The sequence below is a fragment of the Manacus candei genome, unplaced genomic scaffold (assembly GCF_025592945.1).
Source record: "Manacus candei isolate 608988 ecotype Guabito, Panama unplaced genomic scaffold, ASM2559294v1 h1tg000026l, whole genome shotgun sequence".
NCBI lineage: Eukaryota > Metazoa > Chordata > Aves > Passeriformes > Pipridae > Manacus > Manacus candei.
In genome coordinates, this window is record NW_026138074.1 from 151,118 (window position 1) to 167,949 (window position 16,832).

Consider the following 16,832-nt stretch of genomic DNA (forward strand, 5'->3'; position numbering starts at 1 on the left):
AAAAATAAAAAAAAGTAAAAAAAATCCCTGTTTCCCTTTTCCTGCTTGCATTCCCTATGGGCACTCTGGCAGCCTGACAAAATAGTAACTGAGAACAAGTGCTGCAGGGCCAAGTCCCAGCTGCAGCTGAGCTTCGTGTGGGGAGTGCTGGGGAGCTGCTGGGACACCAAAGGGAGCAGCTGAAGTGCTAGGCAGCCAGGCTGGTATTTCCAGCCTTGATTCCCCAATTACCCCCCATGGGACATTCATTTTGGACCTTGCACATAATAGAGCAGGAGCTCCAGCAGTGTTCAGGAGAGCGAGCGGCCTTCCTGGGGAAAGAAGTGGTTCCATCAGCCTCTTCCGCTGGAACCAGAACAACCCGGTGACAATGTGTGGCGTCAGGACTGCTGTAGTTCATAAATTGGTGCATATTTTGCTTTACCTTTCAGAAGAAGCAGAACAACTAAGTCGAAAATTTCACATCTACTTTGAAAATTAAGCCCTTGAGAGCTTTTTTTCTTTAAATTCTGAAATTTAAAGTTCTTCTTGCATTTTAAGCACATAGAAACTGCCATGTTAGATCAGACCAAGCATCCTTTTAACCAAGAATCTTTTGTCTGACAGCAGCCACTAAGAAACACCTAGGAGAGTGTCAAAAATACAGGGCAAGGTCCATAGTTCTACTTTAGCCTCCAGAAGGGCAATAATAAGCAGCCTACCTGACTCACACAGAGGGAAAATGGGGCATTTTGTTTTGTAAGCTACTCCTTTCCTAACAAACTTAACATTCAGTCTTCCCTTTGGAGAGCTACTGAGAGAACTTTCTGCAACTCCTTGCAGGCAGTCCTCCTCCTTTACAATGCTACAGAGATTAGGTCATCAGCAGCACTATTTCTGTCCCTCTTCGCCCCTTTTCTAGTTTTTTTCTGAGCACACTGGCAAGATGAGATCTTTGCAAGGATGTGCTGGTAACCTTCTTTCACTATGAAAGGATCATACACTTCACGTGTTACTTATTTGCTGATGAGGAGACTTTCTCTACAAACTCAGGGCTGCTTAGTTTCTTTAGCACTTTTTTAATGAGGGATCTTATTGGATGCCTATTAGTGGGATCTCTCTGTCCATTGATATATTAAAAGGACTCTAACTAACTCTTCTATCTCAAGTATCCATGGGCCTCCTAATTCTATTTTTTAACAGTTTCTATTAATTATCACATTAGAGATGTCAGGTATACAAATCTGCAGATGCTAGGCTCAAGTCTATTAATAATGTTCCTTAGGTAACCCCCCCCCCCCAATTCAAGATAAACAGAAAATCTTACAAAGAGTCTGAATTAAAACACTGTATTTTTAACTTTGAAACATCCATTCTTTTAATTTTGCATGCATGCATGCACATATGTATATGTACGTATATAAAATTTTCAGACCATTGAGCAATTACATATTCCATTATGGAAATGAAAAATCAACCTCCATCCTAATCAAACTGACACTTAGGAATCTTTTCCTATAAAGCTGACACTAAACACTATTTTACAAAAGAAATAAATTACATGTAATAAAACGTGTAACTTCAAATTCTTACTGTTTCTGTAATGCTTTAATTTTTTTCCAGTTCATTTCCTTCTCTTTTAAGCTAGGCTTCTAGACAAATGCTCGAACTAGGGCTTGCCAAACCTATTCCATAGCTGCAGCACAGAAGCAAATCATAAGCACAGCATCTAACACACCTCTGCAACCATTCAGGAAAAATACATATCCATTATGTCTCTTCCATCTGAATTTCAGTGTAATCTGTTTTCCTGCATTTGTATTTCCCCTGAGAAGGCAATAAATGCTTCCATTTCCTAACAATTTATCCTACTCTATCTCCCTCCCAATAGCACACAATCACCAGTGGGGAATTAAAAACAACAGAGGAAAAATAAAGTAAAGTTGTATGAATCTGACATTCTGAACCTCAGTGATTGTGTCAGCAGTCCCTCAGCAAAATAAATGTTTTAGAGTACATTACTTACTGCGTCAACATAAAAAAACCTAGTTTTCAACTTCATCTACTTGTATATTTGTCATGTGGTTAAGCATAGTAGATACATGCCATGCATGCCTACACTACTTTTTTTTTTATTTTATAATTCTCTCATTCTAAAGAGTTTAGAATATACAGTATTGGTCAATAAATAAATGTATAATACTGTTCATACTGTTGCTCATTTGGTTTTCATAAAAGTGTCCACAATATTATTCTTTGAATCAGGAAATGTTTAGTACAATGAATAAAATTTGCTTGGTTTGTTTCCAGTATGAGGAGAAATAGGAATAGGCATGTATAATTACCCTGCTCTTTATTACTCAGAAGCATTATTGCTATTCCGTCCAACCACACAAAAAGTTTAAGGAATTCTTATTGACTGGTGACTACTAGCAGATTGATGTTCATCTAAAATATTCCTAATAAAATTAGGAGATAACTCTTAAAAGACTGACAACATAGCAATGAAGAATAAAGTTGTATTTCTAAAGGACCATCGCCATGCAAAAAGTAATAATTGCAGGAAAAATATGTGAAGTTATGTATCTCCCTCAGCTTTGTAAACATATATATTTTGATTATGGTTACTGCCCTCTTCTAGTCTCTGGTGACAGCCAAGTCCTAGCTGAGAAGCTCCAAACTTTGTCCTATCTCTGGCAACCTAAATGTGCACTGATCACATTTTAAAAAGCGGGAAACAACAGGAAGGGAACCACACCTTTGCAACGCTCACAGCAAGCTCCTCTCTGCTTAATGACGAGAGCACAGTCCTTGGAGAGCACTGGACACTTCTCCCTTTTGCATGTCACTTCCTTATTCTGCAAAAAAAAAAAAAAGCAAAAAACAAAAAACAAAAGCTATTGCAAGCAAACCAAACGCAATGCTACCATTTCTTTCAATTCAGAAAATAAAACATGAGGATAGCAGTCTGCTCTTTCACTTCAGGAATGGTCCTTGTGATTCAATACATCTCTCTCCCCTCGAAGGAATGCAGTAGAAAACAGTCTTTTAATAATTCAGGAGCCCAAGTAAATGGTGTTTAACCCGCTTACACAGTAATTCATGACTGCTACCCATTCTCATAAAGAAAATGTGCCCCACTGAAGAAATCCATGTTACTTCAATGAACAACCTACACCACGCACTTATCGAAATATTCTCAGGGTCTTGAGGTGCTGCCCTATGAACGACACAGCTCAGGAATTGCTTCTTATGCAACTGAAGGACAAATGGCAGAGGAAGAGCTGGAAACCTCAGAGAAGACAAAACTTTTCCATTGTAGAAAATCATTTTTAGCTGGTGGTACTACCTGGCCTACCCAGAGGTCCTTTAAAAGAGGCTACTATATACTATACCAGAAAAGATGACTAGTGGAATTCATCTTTCTCCCCAAAACGCTGAGAAAACCATGAGCAGATAAAATCACTGTACATTATAGTGTCATCTTTCTATGGCAAAAAGCCAGTGATTTCCCAAGCCCAAAGAGCACATTGACTACATGAAGGAATGTCAATAGAGAATGTGCGACAGCAGGCAGCAGAAATATTCCTTTTATAGCTTACCTTGCCCCAGTGGTGTCAACCCTTCCAGAAAACAAATACTTTGGGCGTTTCTCTTAGCAAAGTTTTGCTACTTCAAATTCCTGACTGAAAGTAGCCCTCTGAAGTCACCTCCACCTATAATTAGTAGCTCAGTTCATTAAGTGACACAGGTGGCCATCCAGTTCATGTAAGCACCCACCTCACCCAATCTTATGACTTAATTAGAGACTAAAAAATCAAAGGGCTAGAAAAATGTAAATCATAAAACCAAAGGAAAAGAGGCCATGCTTTCCAGTCTTTTTATTTTGCTCCCTGTGGCCTCATTCAAGGTGCCTGTGAAGGATAACATGCAGCTTTTATTACACTCCAGCTCTTTGTCTAAAATCAGAGGTTTATTTTCTTCAAAGTCACTGCCTGATCTGATGGGAGCTATAAAGGCACTTCAGTCTTATCAGTGTAAATGAGGACTCTCACCAAGACACTGTGAAATCAGCAAATGAGAATCAGGCCCTAAAGCGCAGCTGCAACGACACAAACGCCTACTGTAAAAAGCCAGGTCACTGCTATGTGCTGGCTGCTCTGCATCACTCTAGCAGAGCAACCATAAATGCTATTTAACTGGCAACTTAAGCTGAATTTATGGCAGGTATGTAGCTCTGAACTGGCATAAAGCAGCCACAGCACAGCATTGCAACTGGTTCAACATCTTTTTTAAAGTGCACAGTGAAATTGTGATTCCCTTAATGTGAACATAGTGCCCCTTCACTTTGCTGCCATAAAGCCTGTTGAATCAAGCTTACCAAATCAACTACAGTCTGTATTTTAAAGGGTTCTGCTAAGATCTGATTCTCTTCAATGACAGTTTGCCCAAGGAAAGATTTAATAAGCCCATCAGCCCCACCAACTTTATCTGTGGGAAAATCTTCTGCATGGCAAAAGATTTTGTGAAGGAAGGGTAAAATTCACTTCAGAGTTTCTTCCTTCGGTGAACATGACTTACCCAGTTGCAGCATGCATCATGCACCTCTAAGAGAAGCAAGATGCAAAGTGCCCTTGAGAACAAACCTAGCTGGGCTGGACGCACATCAGGGGGTTCAGTGGGCAGCTACCGATTGGACTCTCTCTTCCAAAAGAAGAAATTATTGTTGCAGATGGCAGTGAGAGTGACGAGAAGTATAATGCAGCTCTGTATTTCTTTTTGTTCCCTAATTCTCAGGAGACTGCTGAGGCAAATGCCTCATGCAGCCCAACTTCCTAGGCAATTTCTCATTCTGTCTTCTCCGAGTGCCATTTGCCTTCTTCTCCCCTCAGGTACATCCTGACATGGTTGATTCTTGTTGGCAATGCACAATGAGATCAAAAAATCTGGTTGGCAATGCAAGTTCCTAAGGATGACCCCGACACACATATTTTAAACAGGAGATACTTGTTAGTTATTATACCTAAGTAAAAGCCTCCTGTTTGCCCCACATTGCTTAAATCACACAGTGTGCGCTGAACTGAGTCCACCCTTTAATCCTGAGGTAGGGTGGGCTCAGTTCAGCGCACACTGTGTCTCACCTGAAAAAAAAAAAAAATCCACTGCGCAGGCTCGAAGGGTTAATGACCTTTCCCAAATCTTCCCTCGCGAAGACTGGCCATATTGGCAAAATTCTCTGCCAATGATGAGTTTGGTACCATTGAGCCAACCCAGGGGGCAGCCAAATTTGGGTCTTACTCTTCTTTCCTTATCACCAGCAAAGCTGATGGTTTAGCAGGTTTTCTGGGAGAGATGATTTTGGAGTTTATGTCCTGGTGTCAAGGACTGTTTTGCATTAAGTAGTTGTTCCACATGAAGAATATTGGTGGCCCACAGTACAGTGACAAGAACTGAAGGGTCCTTCCTGCCTGGAGGGTGTCTTAAGCAGTAGGCTACATATTCACATTTCCTTTCTCTATCCCAGTAGACCTTGAACTACTTGCTATTCAGTAGCCTGGCTTTAGCAGAAAGGGGTTTGCTCTTGCTCCCAAAAGTCAGCGGTCCTCACAGCAAGGATGCTTCTGAGGAAAGTAGGAGCTGAATCATTGACTTGCCTCTGGATGTGGAGGGCACTAAACCTGGATCACTATCTCAAGTCAGTTGTCACAGCATGGTGCTAAAAGGGGGGCAGGAGGTGCCACATTCACCACCCTGTACCTCTTTTTTACCTTTTTTTTTTTTTTTTTTTTGAGAAAAGAGGAAGGTCAGCTCTGTCCCTTGGAGGAGAAACTGCATCCTCCTGCCTTAAAGAACAGTTCTGTGTATGCCAGGTAAATACAGTCAATCTTTTCCAGCACAAGAAGAGCTGCTAAGCACTTAAATGGGATGGGATTTTCAAAGTTGCTGTTCCCCTCTCTAGCTTGTATTACAGACAAGTCCCATACAGCTCCAAAAGTGGCTGTTTCAGATGTTATCCCAGAATGCCTAAGTCCCTGCCATCAGAGTTGGGCTGCTCTTCCAGGGTGTGAGGTATAGTATCACTAAGGCCTGCGGCCCTCACCACTTCTTTTGGGGCTTTTTGCTGAAAAAATATAGTAAAGTCACAGTTGCAACATATTGCTGCCCTGACATGGCAAAATCCCTCTTGTACTAAGAAGAGATGAATGTAGCTCCAGGGAAGTGCATCCACATACCTCTTCCTGCTTCCAATACTGGATTTAATCCTAAAATACTTTTTAAAAAAATCCAGATGTTTTATCTCAATGCTGCAACTTGGAAAACAAGGCCAGCAGATGTGGAGCAAAGGGTTAATGTACCATGCTGATCCATCATAGTACCGAAGCAGATAAAGCAGAGTTGGTAAATCATTGTTTAGTCTATTGCAGTCAGGCATTATCCAGTGCAGATCTCCTGGGCCCACTGGGTGTAAAAGTATAAATATAAAACAAAGAGTAATTGTCATCGGAAGGATTTTTTTTCCTTCATCCAATTTATCCAGTTGCCCAAAACACTGCTCTTAATGTCCACTATCCATCTGTTTTTTTCAATTCTGCTGCCTTCTTCCCTCCCATTTCACAAGAGTGAAGTGGAGGCTGAGAGCAAATAGGACTTAAGCAACAAATCCTTTCCTTCCAATTATGTCCCCTCCTACCCCCAGTAATCATAACATTTCATTACTTGTCCCAGTCAGACATTTAGAAAGTCACTAAGTAGCTGCATGCAGGAGACCTGTATTAGCAAACCTCCATCTGTATTGTCAACAGTGTCTCTGAATCTGTTGACAGCTCTCAGATACTTTGATTTTTGCTGTTCTTAAGAGAAAACTTCTTGGACGGCAACAATCAGAAGCCAACAGCTATGGGAGGGTAGGGGATTTTTTTCCTTTTGTTTAAAGGACATGCACTCTGGCACCAAGAGGTGCAGAGGAGACATATGGCTCATAAATACATAAACCGTTTGCTAAGTCAGAAACCTGGGAGTCAGTCAAATCCATAATCGGATCCCAAGATTCATAATAAATAACTTTTAATTATAGTCCTGCACAATAGTTATTTTAAACAGATGGTTTATAGATTCACATCTGGGATTATTTTTTTTTTTAATTTAGTGCTCAGGCACACATACAGAAAGGGAGAGAACCTCAGCTAAGGTTTTTATTAGTGTTGGAAAAATACGTATTTTTTTTAAAAGAGGTCAGGCTGATCCAGAACAATGCTGCCGCAGCTGACGCAACTCCCCAGTCAGTGCTCGGCTCGGCAAACGGTTCACACTGGAATTCCAGACTCCCTTGGAGATGAAAATCTAGGGAAGTGCTGCAGGATCACCCCAGACCCTCTCCTGTGCTCACCAAGTCCAACTGCTGGAGAATTCGTGTCTTAATTTCTTGGGGAAAGATCAGAAAGTTTTGTTGGGCGCCCATGTTTCTCCTCTCTCCCACGCTTCCCCAGTGAGAACCGAAGGTCTCCTTAACTTGGCCGGCAAAGGTGATGTCAAATTCTCACGCAGGAGAGATACACTAACCAGACCCGATACCAGTGTTACTGTTTCATGTTACCTTTACTACAACCTCCTCTCAACGCAATTTGTTCACCTTCTACATACACCTCATATTTTTACCTTCCATCAAAGAACTCCACACAAAATAGCCCATTCTGGTGACAAAGTATATCAAACTAACAGCCTTAAACTCATGTGGTACAGTTAAATAAAATGCCAACATGAAAAGGAAAAAAAAATACTAAAAAGGAGTCTGAATATTTGGCAGAGGTCTTGGACAAGGATGTGTGCCAAACCACAGCTTGGAAGCCACAGCCAACTTTCTACAGGGTTCCCCACTGGGCTCCTGCCGTCTCACAGCAGCCACCAGAAGGATAGCTCTTTTCAACCCAGATTTAACTTCAAGAGGGAAAAAAAAATAGGAGTCTGCTTCATGTCTTCTGGGCTGTACCAAAGAGTGCCTCCATCAATGGTACTTGAGCCCACTGTTGTGAGGTCCCAGCTGGCTGCTGAAGACATTACAGATGTAGTTTCTGAGTAGGTTAGATGTCCATGGTGATGGTCTGTTTTTTCCTTTTTTTTTTTCTTTTTATGTATTGAAAATGCTTTTAGGAGGCTTGTACCACATTTCTGATATCCTGAGGTTATTAACTATTTATACTGAGTAGGAAAAATGTTGCTTAAACTTTCATCTAATCAAAAAAAAATGTTGTGGAGAGAAAAATAATAAAGGCAAGAGAGACAGATTAGGTAGAAATACAAACTGCCATTAATGGTTAACCCTGGAGACATTGATTTTTCACCATTATTCATCACAGTCCCACTAGTAATTCTGATAGGACTCCTCAACAAGTAGTTCAGAGTGTCCTTAAGTTTCTGCCAGAATGTGGGATCATCTGTGAAAACAATAACAATTTTCAAACAATGGCAAAAGTCACCCCTGGGGAATTTGGGAAGCAGCTTTCAAATATGCACATATGACCTTAGGAGAAGAAAAAGCCATTTAAAATTAATGAAACAAGTGCACTCAATTCACATAGGCAAACTCTCCACTGCAAGGCAAAGGGCAGGCTCAAACACAGGCTCACACCATGTGCCATGATCCACATGTTCTTAGACCATGTGCTAGGCTCTCTGCCAGGTGTTGCACATGGCCAGAGCATCCTCTCAAGTACACAAAGAGCCACACTCAGTCCACACAGGTCACAGGAGCAAAAGTTTGGGTCAGCACTGGCTACAAGCTCTGTCCCGCAGCAAAGCTTGGGAGCACCATGCTCCCAAGCCTGTGCCTGCACCTAAGTTTATGTGCAAACAGTCCCGATGCTGGGCCAACTTGAACTCAAGAACAGGTTCAAACACGTGTGTAACTCATGGTCTAGACAAATCCTGAGGCTCTTTCTGAAAATAGTACCCTTGCTTCTTTGGCACTCCTGCCTGGAACTCGCTGTCTTGGGTCCGATTTACAAACCTCCCTTTAACTGGCAGAGTTGAAGCAAGCAAGCAATCCCTGCTAAAACTGTGGGATGCTGCCTTCCATTAGCACTCCTCTGCCTGAACAAGAGTCACACAGTTTGGCTTCAGGGAGGAGACACCACTCCCCAGGGAGAGATGTTTGCAGACACTTCGAACCACTGTCAAGGGAGATGAGGATAAGGTCTCGTTTCCCTTGTTCCCCTTCAATTATCTCTTTGGTTTTTTAACTTGCAAAAACATATTTTGTGGGTACAATATTTCCCTATGAAACAATGTCTGTTCTCTGCAAAACGATACAGTTCTCTCCATTTACCCTCATGAACCTACAAACACCAAGCCATATGTTTCACCGACAAAGGTCCTGTTATTTTAAGCATGTCTTCAATTGCAATGGGACAGCTCACAGGAGCGAAGCCAAACATATGCTTCAAGTATCTTCAGCATTAGGTCCTTGCCCATGGCACAACAAGACCGTGATTTCAGCATGAATTGCATTAGATGCAAATGACAGTATTTCAGTCGGAACAGAATATGCCAGTTCAGTTCACAGAGTCTCTCTTTCCTTTTTTGAGCAGAGCACTCAGTAGCCTCTGATTTGCCCCCTCATCCCTGTAATCTGTTTAGCTTATCTGGCCTCTCAGGGTGAGCAGGGAGGAGGCTGCAGCTTTCCCTGTGATGGTGCTCAGCCAGCATCAACCATCCCCCTTCATAATTCGAGCTCTCCCCACTCCCTAGGAAAGATGATTAAAACAAAGGCCCTGCTGAAAGATGACACCGAATTTCACTGCAAATGGTCATTCCCCACTGCTGTGAGGAAGACATAAGTATGTGCAAGTCATTCAGGACACATCACTCACAACCCCTTATAGACTGAATAGATGGGGGTTTTTTTTCACTGTGCTTAACTATGTTCACCAGCACAAGGAAAGCGACCTCGGTGGCCTGCTGCAATCCTGACGCTCCCCGACAGCAGCCAGCTACACTGTATATGGTGAAAAGAAAGCACTGTCTCTTCCTCTTACATTTGTTTGCATTAATGCTAAGGCTGAAGCTGGGAGCAGGGTCCCATTACATCAGACGTTGTATGAGCACATCCCTGCTCCAGTGAGCTTATGGACAAAGTAGACATAGTCAGGCAAAATTACTGTAACCGAAGATTAAGTCAGTGAGAAAGCCAGAGCAGGATCCAGACCGCATAGCTCTCAGTCTCCCTGCCTCCACCCCAACCTCCAAGTGCCACTTCGGATTAGAGTTCTTTAGCTGGACAGTTGTAGGCAAAACTCTTTACCTGTCAAAAGAATAGCATGACAGTCTTCTAGCAATAAGAGACAAGGTCTTCACAGGTTCCCAGCAGTTTGTACTGTACTCAAAAAAATACCTATAGTAATCCAGCAGCCAGGTTTCAGGGAAGGTGTACGCGCTGGGGTTCCTGCAGAAGACCACACCTTCGCATTTAATGAGATGCACGCATTTAAGATTTGCATCTTTTTACCCTAAGCAAATTTTAGTCCCAAAAACTGTTGAAGATGGCACTGATGAATTATCAAGCTGATTTCATAGAGGGTAAAGCAGATTATGCCAAAGGTTTAAAATACATTATTAAATCATTTGAATTCAACAAATTTTACATCAAGCCATGGTATCACATTCTGGCTCATCTCAAAAATTAATCCATTCCCATCAAAAGAGTGCCTCAACAGTACTCTGCATTTGTTTCTTAACTAATGCCATCCTAGTCCTATAGACGGTGTTGTTTATTTTCCAGAAGACGTTGTCAATGAGAGAAAAAAAACATTAAAGCAGTAAAAAAGTACATCAAAATCAAAGTCCCTCAGTTCAGAATTCCTATTATCGGATGAGATAACTATATTTTTTATTACAGGTTGAATACTAACCAATAGTATTTTTTCTTCTAATGATGTGAATTAAAACTTCATTTGACACTTCTTTAAGAGAGACACATTGACTGGGTTTTTTTATAAACACCATTTCACTATATTTTGATAGGCTAAATCTACAAATATATTATACAAACAATAGTTACCTGTCATTACATCTTTATTGCCTTCTCTGTCTGAAGTCTGCTTACTCAATCTTTACACTGGAGATTTAGGCAGTGGCAAATGCTCTAGTTTTGGGCTTGTTCTGAAAACTTTGAACAAAGCAGCCCTTGAGGCTATCTACTTCTTAAAGAGTTTAAAAAGCCCAATGGGCCTCCTAACTTACTCTGCAACAAGTCATATCCCATGAAGAAACTCGCTTCTGTACAACACAAAAACAGGGCTAGATTAAAGAAAAGGAAAAAAAAATCAGGGTCCCCTGCTGCTCTGTCTGGCCAGAATCATGTCTTTTACTGCCCATATCCTCTAAAGAAACGATGCTCTCATGATATATTACCCTAATACATCACCAAGTGACAGTTTTCTCATGATACTGTATCCTCAAAGATGTGATGCATGCCAGAAGCAGCAACAGGAGATCTCGGCTGGGGGAGGAAAAGGAGAGGGGTTTTTATTTTCTTTCAAATTTTTAATCTACATAATGGGTTTTTATAATGTTATTTTGAGAGGAAAATCCCTGTCAATCCTAGCTTCATAATCCAGAGGACTCCTAGAAGTTTTGCAGCAATAGCACAGATTTTAAACTGGAAAGCACCAAAAAAAACATTTGCTTTGTTTAATTGAAGCAAGTTTTGAAATGGGACCAAAACGCTTGAGGAACAACAACCAAATAAAAATAGTAGCCCAAATGAAAGCAATGAGAGTCTGTTTTCTATTATAAAATTATTTAGGCTAAAGGCCTCCAGATACTGCTGTTTTAATGAACTTGCAAGAAAACTGAGCACTGACCTCACATTTGTTTTCTTTCGTGATCTTGCCTGTGCTACACAGTGGTATTAGAAAAAAACAAGGTTATTCACAGCAGTCTGCAGAGAGAAGGGACAGTCCCCAGCTTGTCAGCTGCTACAGAGAAAGAAGAGTGGGAAGATACAAGGTAAAAGAGCATTTCAGGCAGGACTCCTTGGAGGATGCAAAAGCTTTCAGGGTCTTTTAATGCTGTCATCAACTCACAAGGGCTCACTCATTTTTGCTGCAACTGCTGCTCGTCAGGTAAAATATCATAGGGGCAGCAGTAATCCTATGTCATGGGCAGCTCAGGGCAGCTGTCATCCCCAAGTGGCCTTCATCTAGCTGGTGCCAGCAAGGGAAGGTCTCAGGAGAATTTAGTCAGAAAAACTTACGCCACGATGATGTTTAATTTGACACATCTCATTTCTATGTGTTCCTACTTCATATCTACTCAAACTTCTGATGAATGCTAAGTTTCCATCAGATGCAAGGAAGAAAGGTGGAATAAGCTTTCCTCTGTTGTGATCCATCACATTGCCAAATTAAGTTAGATTGTGACTTTCAAAACGTCAGCCAACTGTAGCTACCAGCAGAAAAGGCGTATTTTGACTTGCGAACTAAGCAAAAGCAATATGGAAGTTATTGAGAGAAAACTAAAAGCCAAAACTGTCAAAGTCACTTTTACAGTCCTCGAGATGACTTTGACCATATTTTGTGGCCTGGCCATCGCTGCTGTTGGGTGAGATGTATCAGCCCTCAATCACAGCAGTGATCACTTAGCCACATAACAATACCATTGCAGTCAATGAAACCACCCATGAGAGCTCAGACACATGCACAATGCCCTATGCTCTGAGTAGACTCTGTTAATTAAACAGTTATTTTTAAATGTTGTTCTGGAAAGAAGTCTGCTGTCCAAAACAAGAAACTAATCTTGCACAATCACTTTCTTCTTGAAAAATCCAGTGGTTAAAACACGTTTTTGCATAATCATAGCCCTGCAGGGACAGTTCTCACTTCTGAAAAGCAAATCCCCTTCTTTCTGTTTTGCACATGTACAAACAAACAGATTCTGGTATGTCCAAATCTTGCAATCTCAACTATAATAATACACTGAACAGAAGCCATACAAGCATTTTTTTCTTCAGCCTGTGTTCCCTTCACTCCTTCCTTTCCCCTGCCCCACTTGCACTGCGGGAAGCAAAAAAAATACCTGTTTCTGACAAGTAAATGGAGCTGACATTAGAATGAAACTCTAAGGTGAATGGGGTATGCACAAGCCATTTGTCATCTTGACAAAGTGAGTTTTGGTCACCAGTGGGACACTTGAAAGACATCTGAACAGTTGGCCTTGACCACCAGCATTTCTTACAGCTTATAAAGGGACCCATGGGACCTAGAACACAACCTGCTTTTGGAAGTGACTCCTGCAGTGGTACCTCTTGATAGATGTAAAGGCAGTGTGATATATCAGGTGCCATTAAGATCTTTGCTGCAGGTTCTATTTACATAAGTATGGAGTGCAGATAGCATCTTGTTAACTCAATTAATGAGACTCAAATGTCAGGAAAGGGATTATGTCTGGCTCAAAGTCCACAGAGCTCTCAAGGCAGCCAGAGATGATTTCATTGTGTGAGACAGCACTGTTCTCTTTGAGCAAGAACTCAGGCAGCAATGCTACTACTTGGACAGCCAGGGGAGGCAGAAAAATGGTCTGAAATCTAAAGGGTTCACGCCTCTAGCACAAGAAGGGCTCTTTATGATGAGAGACTCAAGTGCCATGTAAAACCGAGAACTTGGGGCTGAATTGAAGAAAATTAAAAAGTATCCACTCAAGGTCTCAGAAACTTAATTTTTCATTAACTGTACCTTCTTCTGCAATTAGAGAAAGTCCTCTTTGCCAAGTCACAGCCCAGTCTGAGTTGGAAGAGGAACATTTCATCCAGCCTGTCCACACTGCTGCATTTTACATGGGCAATTGAAACGCATTTCTCCACCCCAGAGAAGAGTGGGAAATTTCCTGACCAAGATGAGATCACTAATCCCTGCATCAGTGACTCTCAATACACTGGACAATAAACCGCTTTTCTCCCACAGACTCCAACTACTAAGCTCTATGATATAAAAGCAGATGCTCCTGTCACCCAGGTCAGAGCAGTGAATCCTGAATGGCACAGCATGAGGTGCTTGGCCCCAAAACAGAGAGGGGCGTTTAGGGTAAGGCCTTATCCTCAGCAACTGCTGTCAGCTCTCTGCTTGGCGTGTTGGCTGTAAGAAATTCCTATTCAAAATTGTATTCCTAATGGAGGAGACAAGATAGTTAGCATGGGCTGCTTGGGCCAGAAGCTGAGCTTCAGCACCGCTCATTGGGTTAACTTAAATCCTTTGATGGCAACAGTTCCTTATGGCCACAGTCACAAGTTGTCTACAAACACACAGTAGTCATATTAAGGTTCCAGAAGATACTTAAAATCCTTCTACAGTGCGAGTTCCAGAGTCATGCACAGCTTTCCTGAAGTGACATCACATCCATATCCTCTCCCACCAGTAGTTTTTGTGCTGCTTTGTACGTAAGAGCCAATGCCCATCGAACTGGCTGGAGTTGCCTACTCATCTCTCCAGATGGCTGCCTTCCAGTGAAACTCTCTTTTGTTGTAGGTGGTTTGTTTTCTTTTTCCCCTCTTTGGCTCCCACCTTTGTGTACTTCCATATGCGAACTGTTTTAATAACTCCAGAAAATGTGATATCAAAGATACTCATTTTATACTAAAATGATTATATAAAGTTTTAGGCAGAAAATATGTACCCTTCATGTAACAAGAAGTACATTAAACAATTCAAATTTCTTACTATCATGGCCTCAAGTTCTAGATATTTTGTAAATTTCCACTTCAGACTGATTTTTGGGTCAAATGATTTTTGCTTGAGGATTGAAAAACTCTCCAAGTCAAACTCAACATATACAGACATTTTTCCAGAAGCCATACTAATTGCATTCTTTTTCAGTTTCCACCACATTTTCATGTTAAACAACCTCTAGTTCACTACCAGTGCACTCTGCTGCATCTTAAATGTCCACATCAGCAATTTTCTTCACAAATTCTTCATGTCTATAGATCATAGGCAGACTATGCCTCAGCCATGCATCTGTCAAAAAAGTTTCTTACACTACCACGCTGTCAACATTTTAAGGTACAATAATTTTAATTTTCCAGTATTTTTTATCCACTGAATTTACAAACAACCCGTCCACCAATCCTTGGTTTACAGGCTAAAGGGCTTGCATGCTTTGCATTCTGCCCACCAAAATAATTTTATTCATTTATTTGAACCAAAAAGACTTTCTGGATTGAATCACCAGTCCACCTAACCCAGTTAACTCCCCCAGCTCTTCCCAGAACTGAGTGTTTGGTAGAGGGGTAAAGTGCTAAATATGAAAATTATCAGCTGTGCACTGTCATGCACAGAAAAAAAAATATTCTCTGTCATAAGCAAATGATCAACAACCTCCCTGTAGTAGGAGAGCCTTCTGCTCTTATCAGTATTTTAGGTCCCACAGGTAGCCCTTTAGCTAATAACCTTGTCTCAAACCCAGCCACCCTGCCCAGCTCCTTCCTGCCCCAATGATTTCTAAGTGGCACAACATCAAGATGTTTCACTAACTGCCACAATCAGATCATAACTACTACACCCATTTATGTGCTCTTCTCTGTCTCTCCCAAGACACGCCTCAAGTGTACATCACCATTCAGACAGAAAAAAGGACGAGGAGACAACCTCAGGACAACAAAGATCTGTTCTTCTTCAGCCACCAATAAATTCTAAGACAAACCAGAAAAACAGATGCAAATGTATGATGCTAGCTGGCCACCAGAACATATTTCGATAGTCCCAAACCTTGGGGAAGCTCTATTTCCTATTGAAGCCACTTAATATAATAGAATATAAATGTGTCAGGAACAGTTAAAAAAAAGAAACAACCAAAAAACAAGAAAACTCAATCCAAAACACACAGGTTTTAGCCTATGAGATGTCAGAAATCTGATTTTCCCAGCCAGGGCTCTCCAACATATCAGCTTGCATCCCCCTGGGTAAGGAGGAGCGCAGGGTGCTGCTTCCATGCCTCAAGCAAGATCTTTAGCTATGAAAGAGAAGATGAGCCACACCATGGCCATCTAGAGAAAGGGGCAGCAGACCCTCTAACACTGAAGCTTTGTGCACAGGTTTACTTAAAACAGGGACTCAGAAAAACTGGGGCCTCAATTTGTCAGGGAAGACATCAGATCTGTGGCACCATTTTTTTAAACAGCATTTTATCCCCTTGCCATCCTTAGTGCCCACAAGAACAAATATATCTCGACTAAAGCTCTTTCACAGTACTGCCTTTTGCCATAGCACTTCACAACACACATGTACAGTGCTTCCCTCTCTGAAAAATCTAATATACAATACAGAGAAGGAAAACTACAGCCAGGAGTTTGATGTGTAGAATGGATAACAGAACGAGTAAAAAGGATGCAAATCATAGAAAATGCATGAAGACATGTAATTTTCTCAGTGAGGTGGTGGTACACAGTCCTGGGAAAATGAAAAAAAAAAAAAAGCAGGAGAGATGAAATTTAGGTCTTGGCACACAGGGTCAGCTTCTGGGGATGATGAGGGATGAGATCCACACTGTACTTGGACCTGGAGCTCAGCACTTGATTCAGTTGGATGCAAAATGCTGCACAGAGCTCAATCAGACAAACAGTCAGACTAGGAATTTTTTAGCTGCAGCTTAATGCATAAGATGAAGAGGCCAAGAGGCCTCAGAGGAAGTAATTACAGCAGTTATTAGGTATAATATAAGCGAGTACCAGTATGATAGTCATTTTAATAGTAGTAATACAGGTAAAAGCTTTTATGTAGTATTGGTGGGGTTTTTTTCACAATGGTCTTTTATTTGACCATAAGCTCAATAAAAAAAGGTTGCATTTTCATTTGATTTTTTGGTTG

The 16,832-nt window shown here is 41.3% G+C and overlaps 1 protein-coding gene across 3 annotated transcripts in view; it reads right to left on the reverse strand.

The window, feature by feature from the left end:
* BMPER (BMP binding endothelial regulator) overlaps positions 1 to 16,832 on the reverse strand; it is a 148,013-nt gene that overhangs the window by 120,579 nt on the left and 10,602 nt on the right. For 2 of the 3 annotated variants that reach the window (XM_051789073.1, XM_051789072.1), the window contains exon 3: positions 2,738 to 2,837. The exons of the other annotated variant lie outside the window; for it this stretch is intronic. In XM_051789073.1, coding sequence (XP_051645033.1) covers positions 2,738 to 2,837 — 100 coding nt within the window. The remainder of the gene's footprint in view (positions 1 to 2,737; positions 2,838 to 16,832) is intronic. 3 annotated transcript variants of the gene reach the window in all.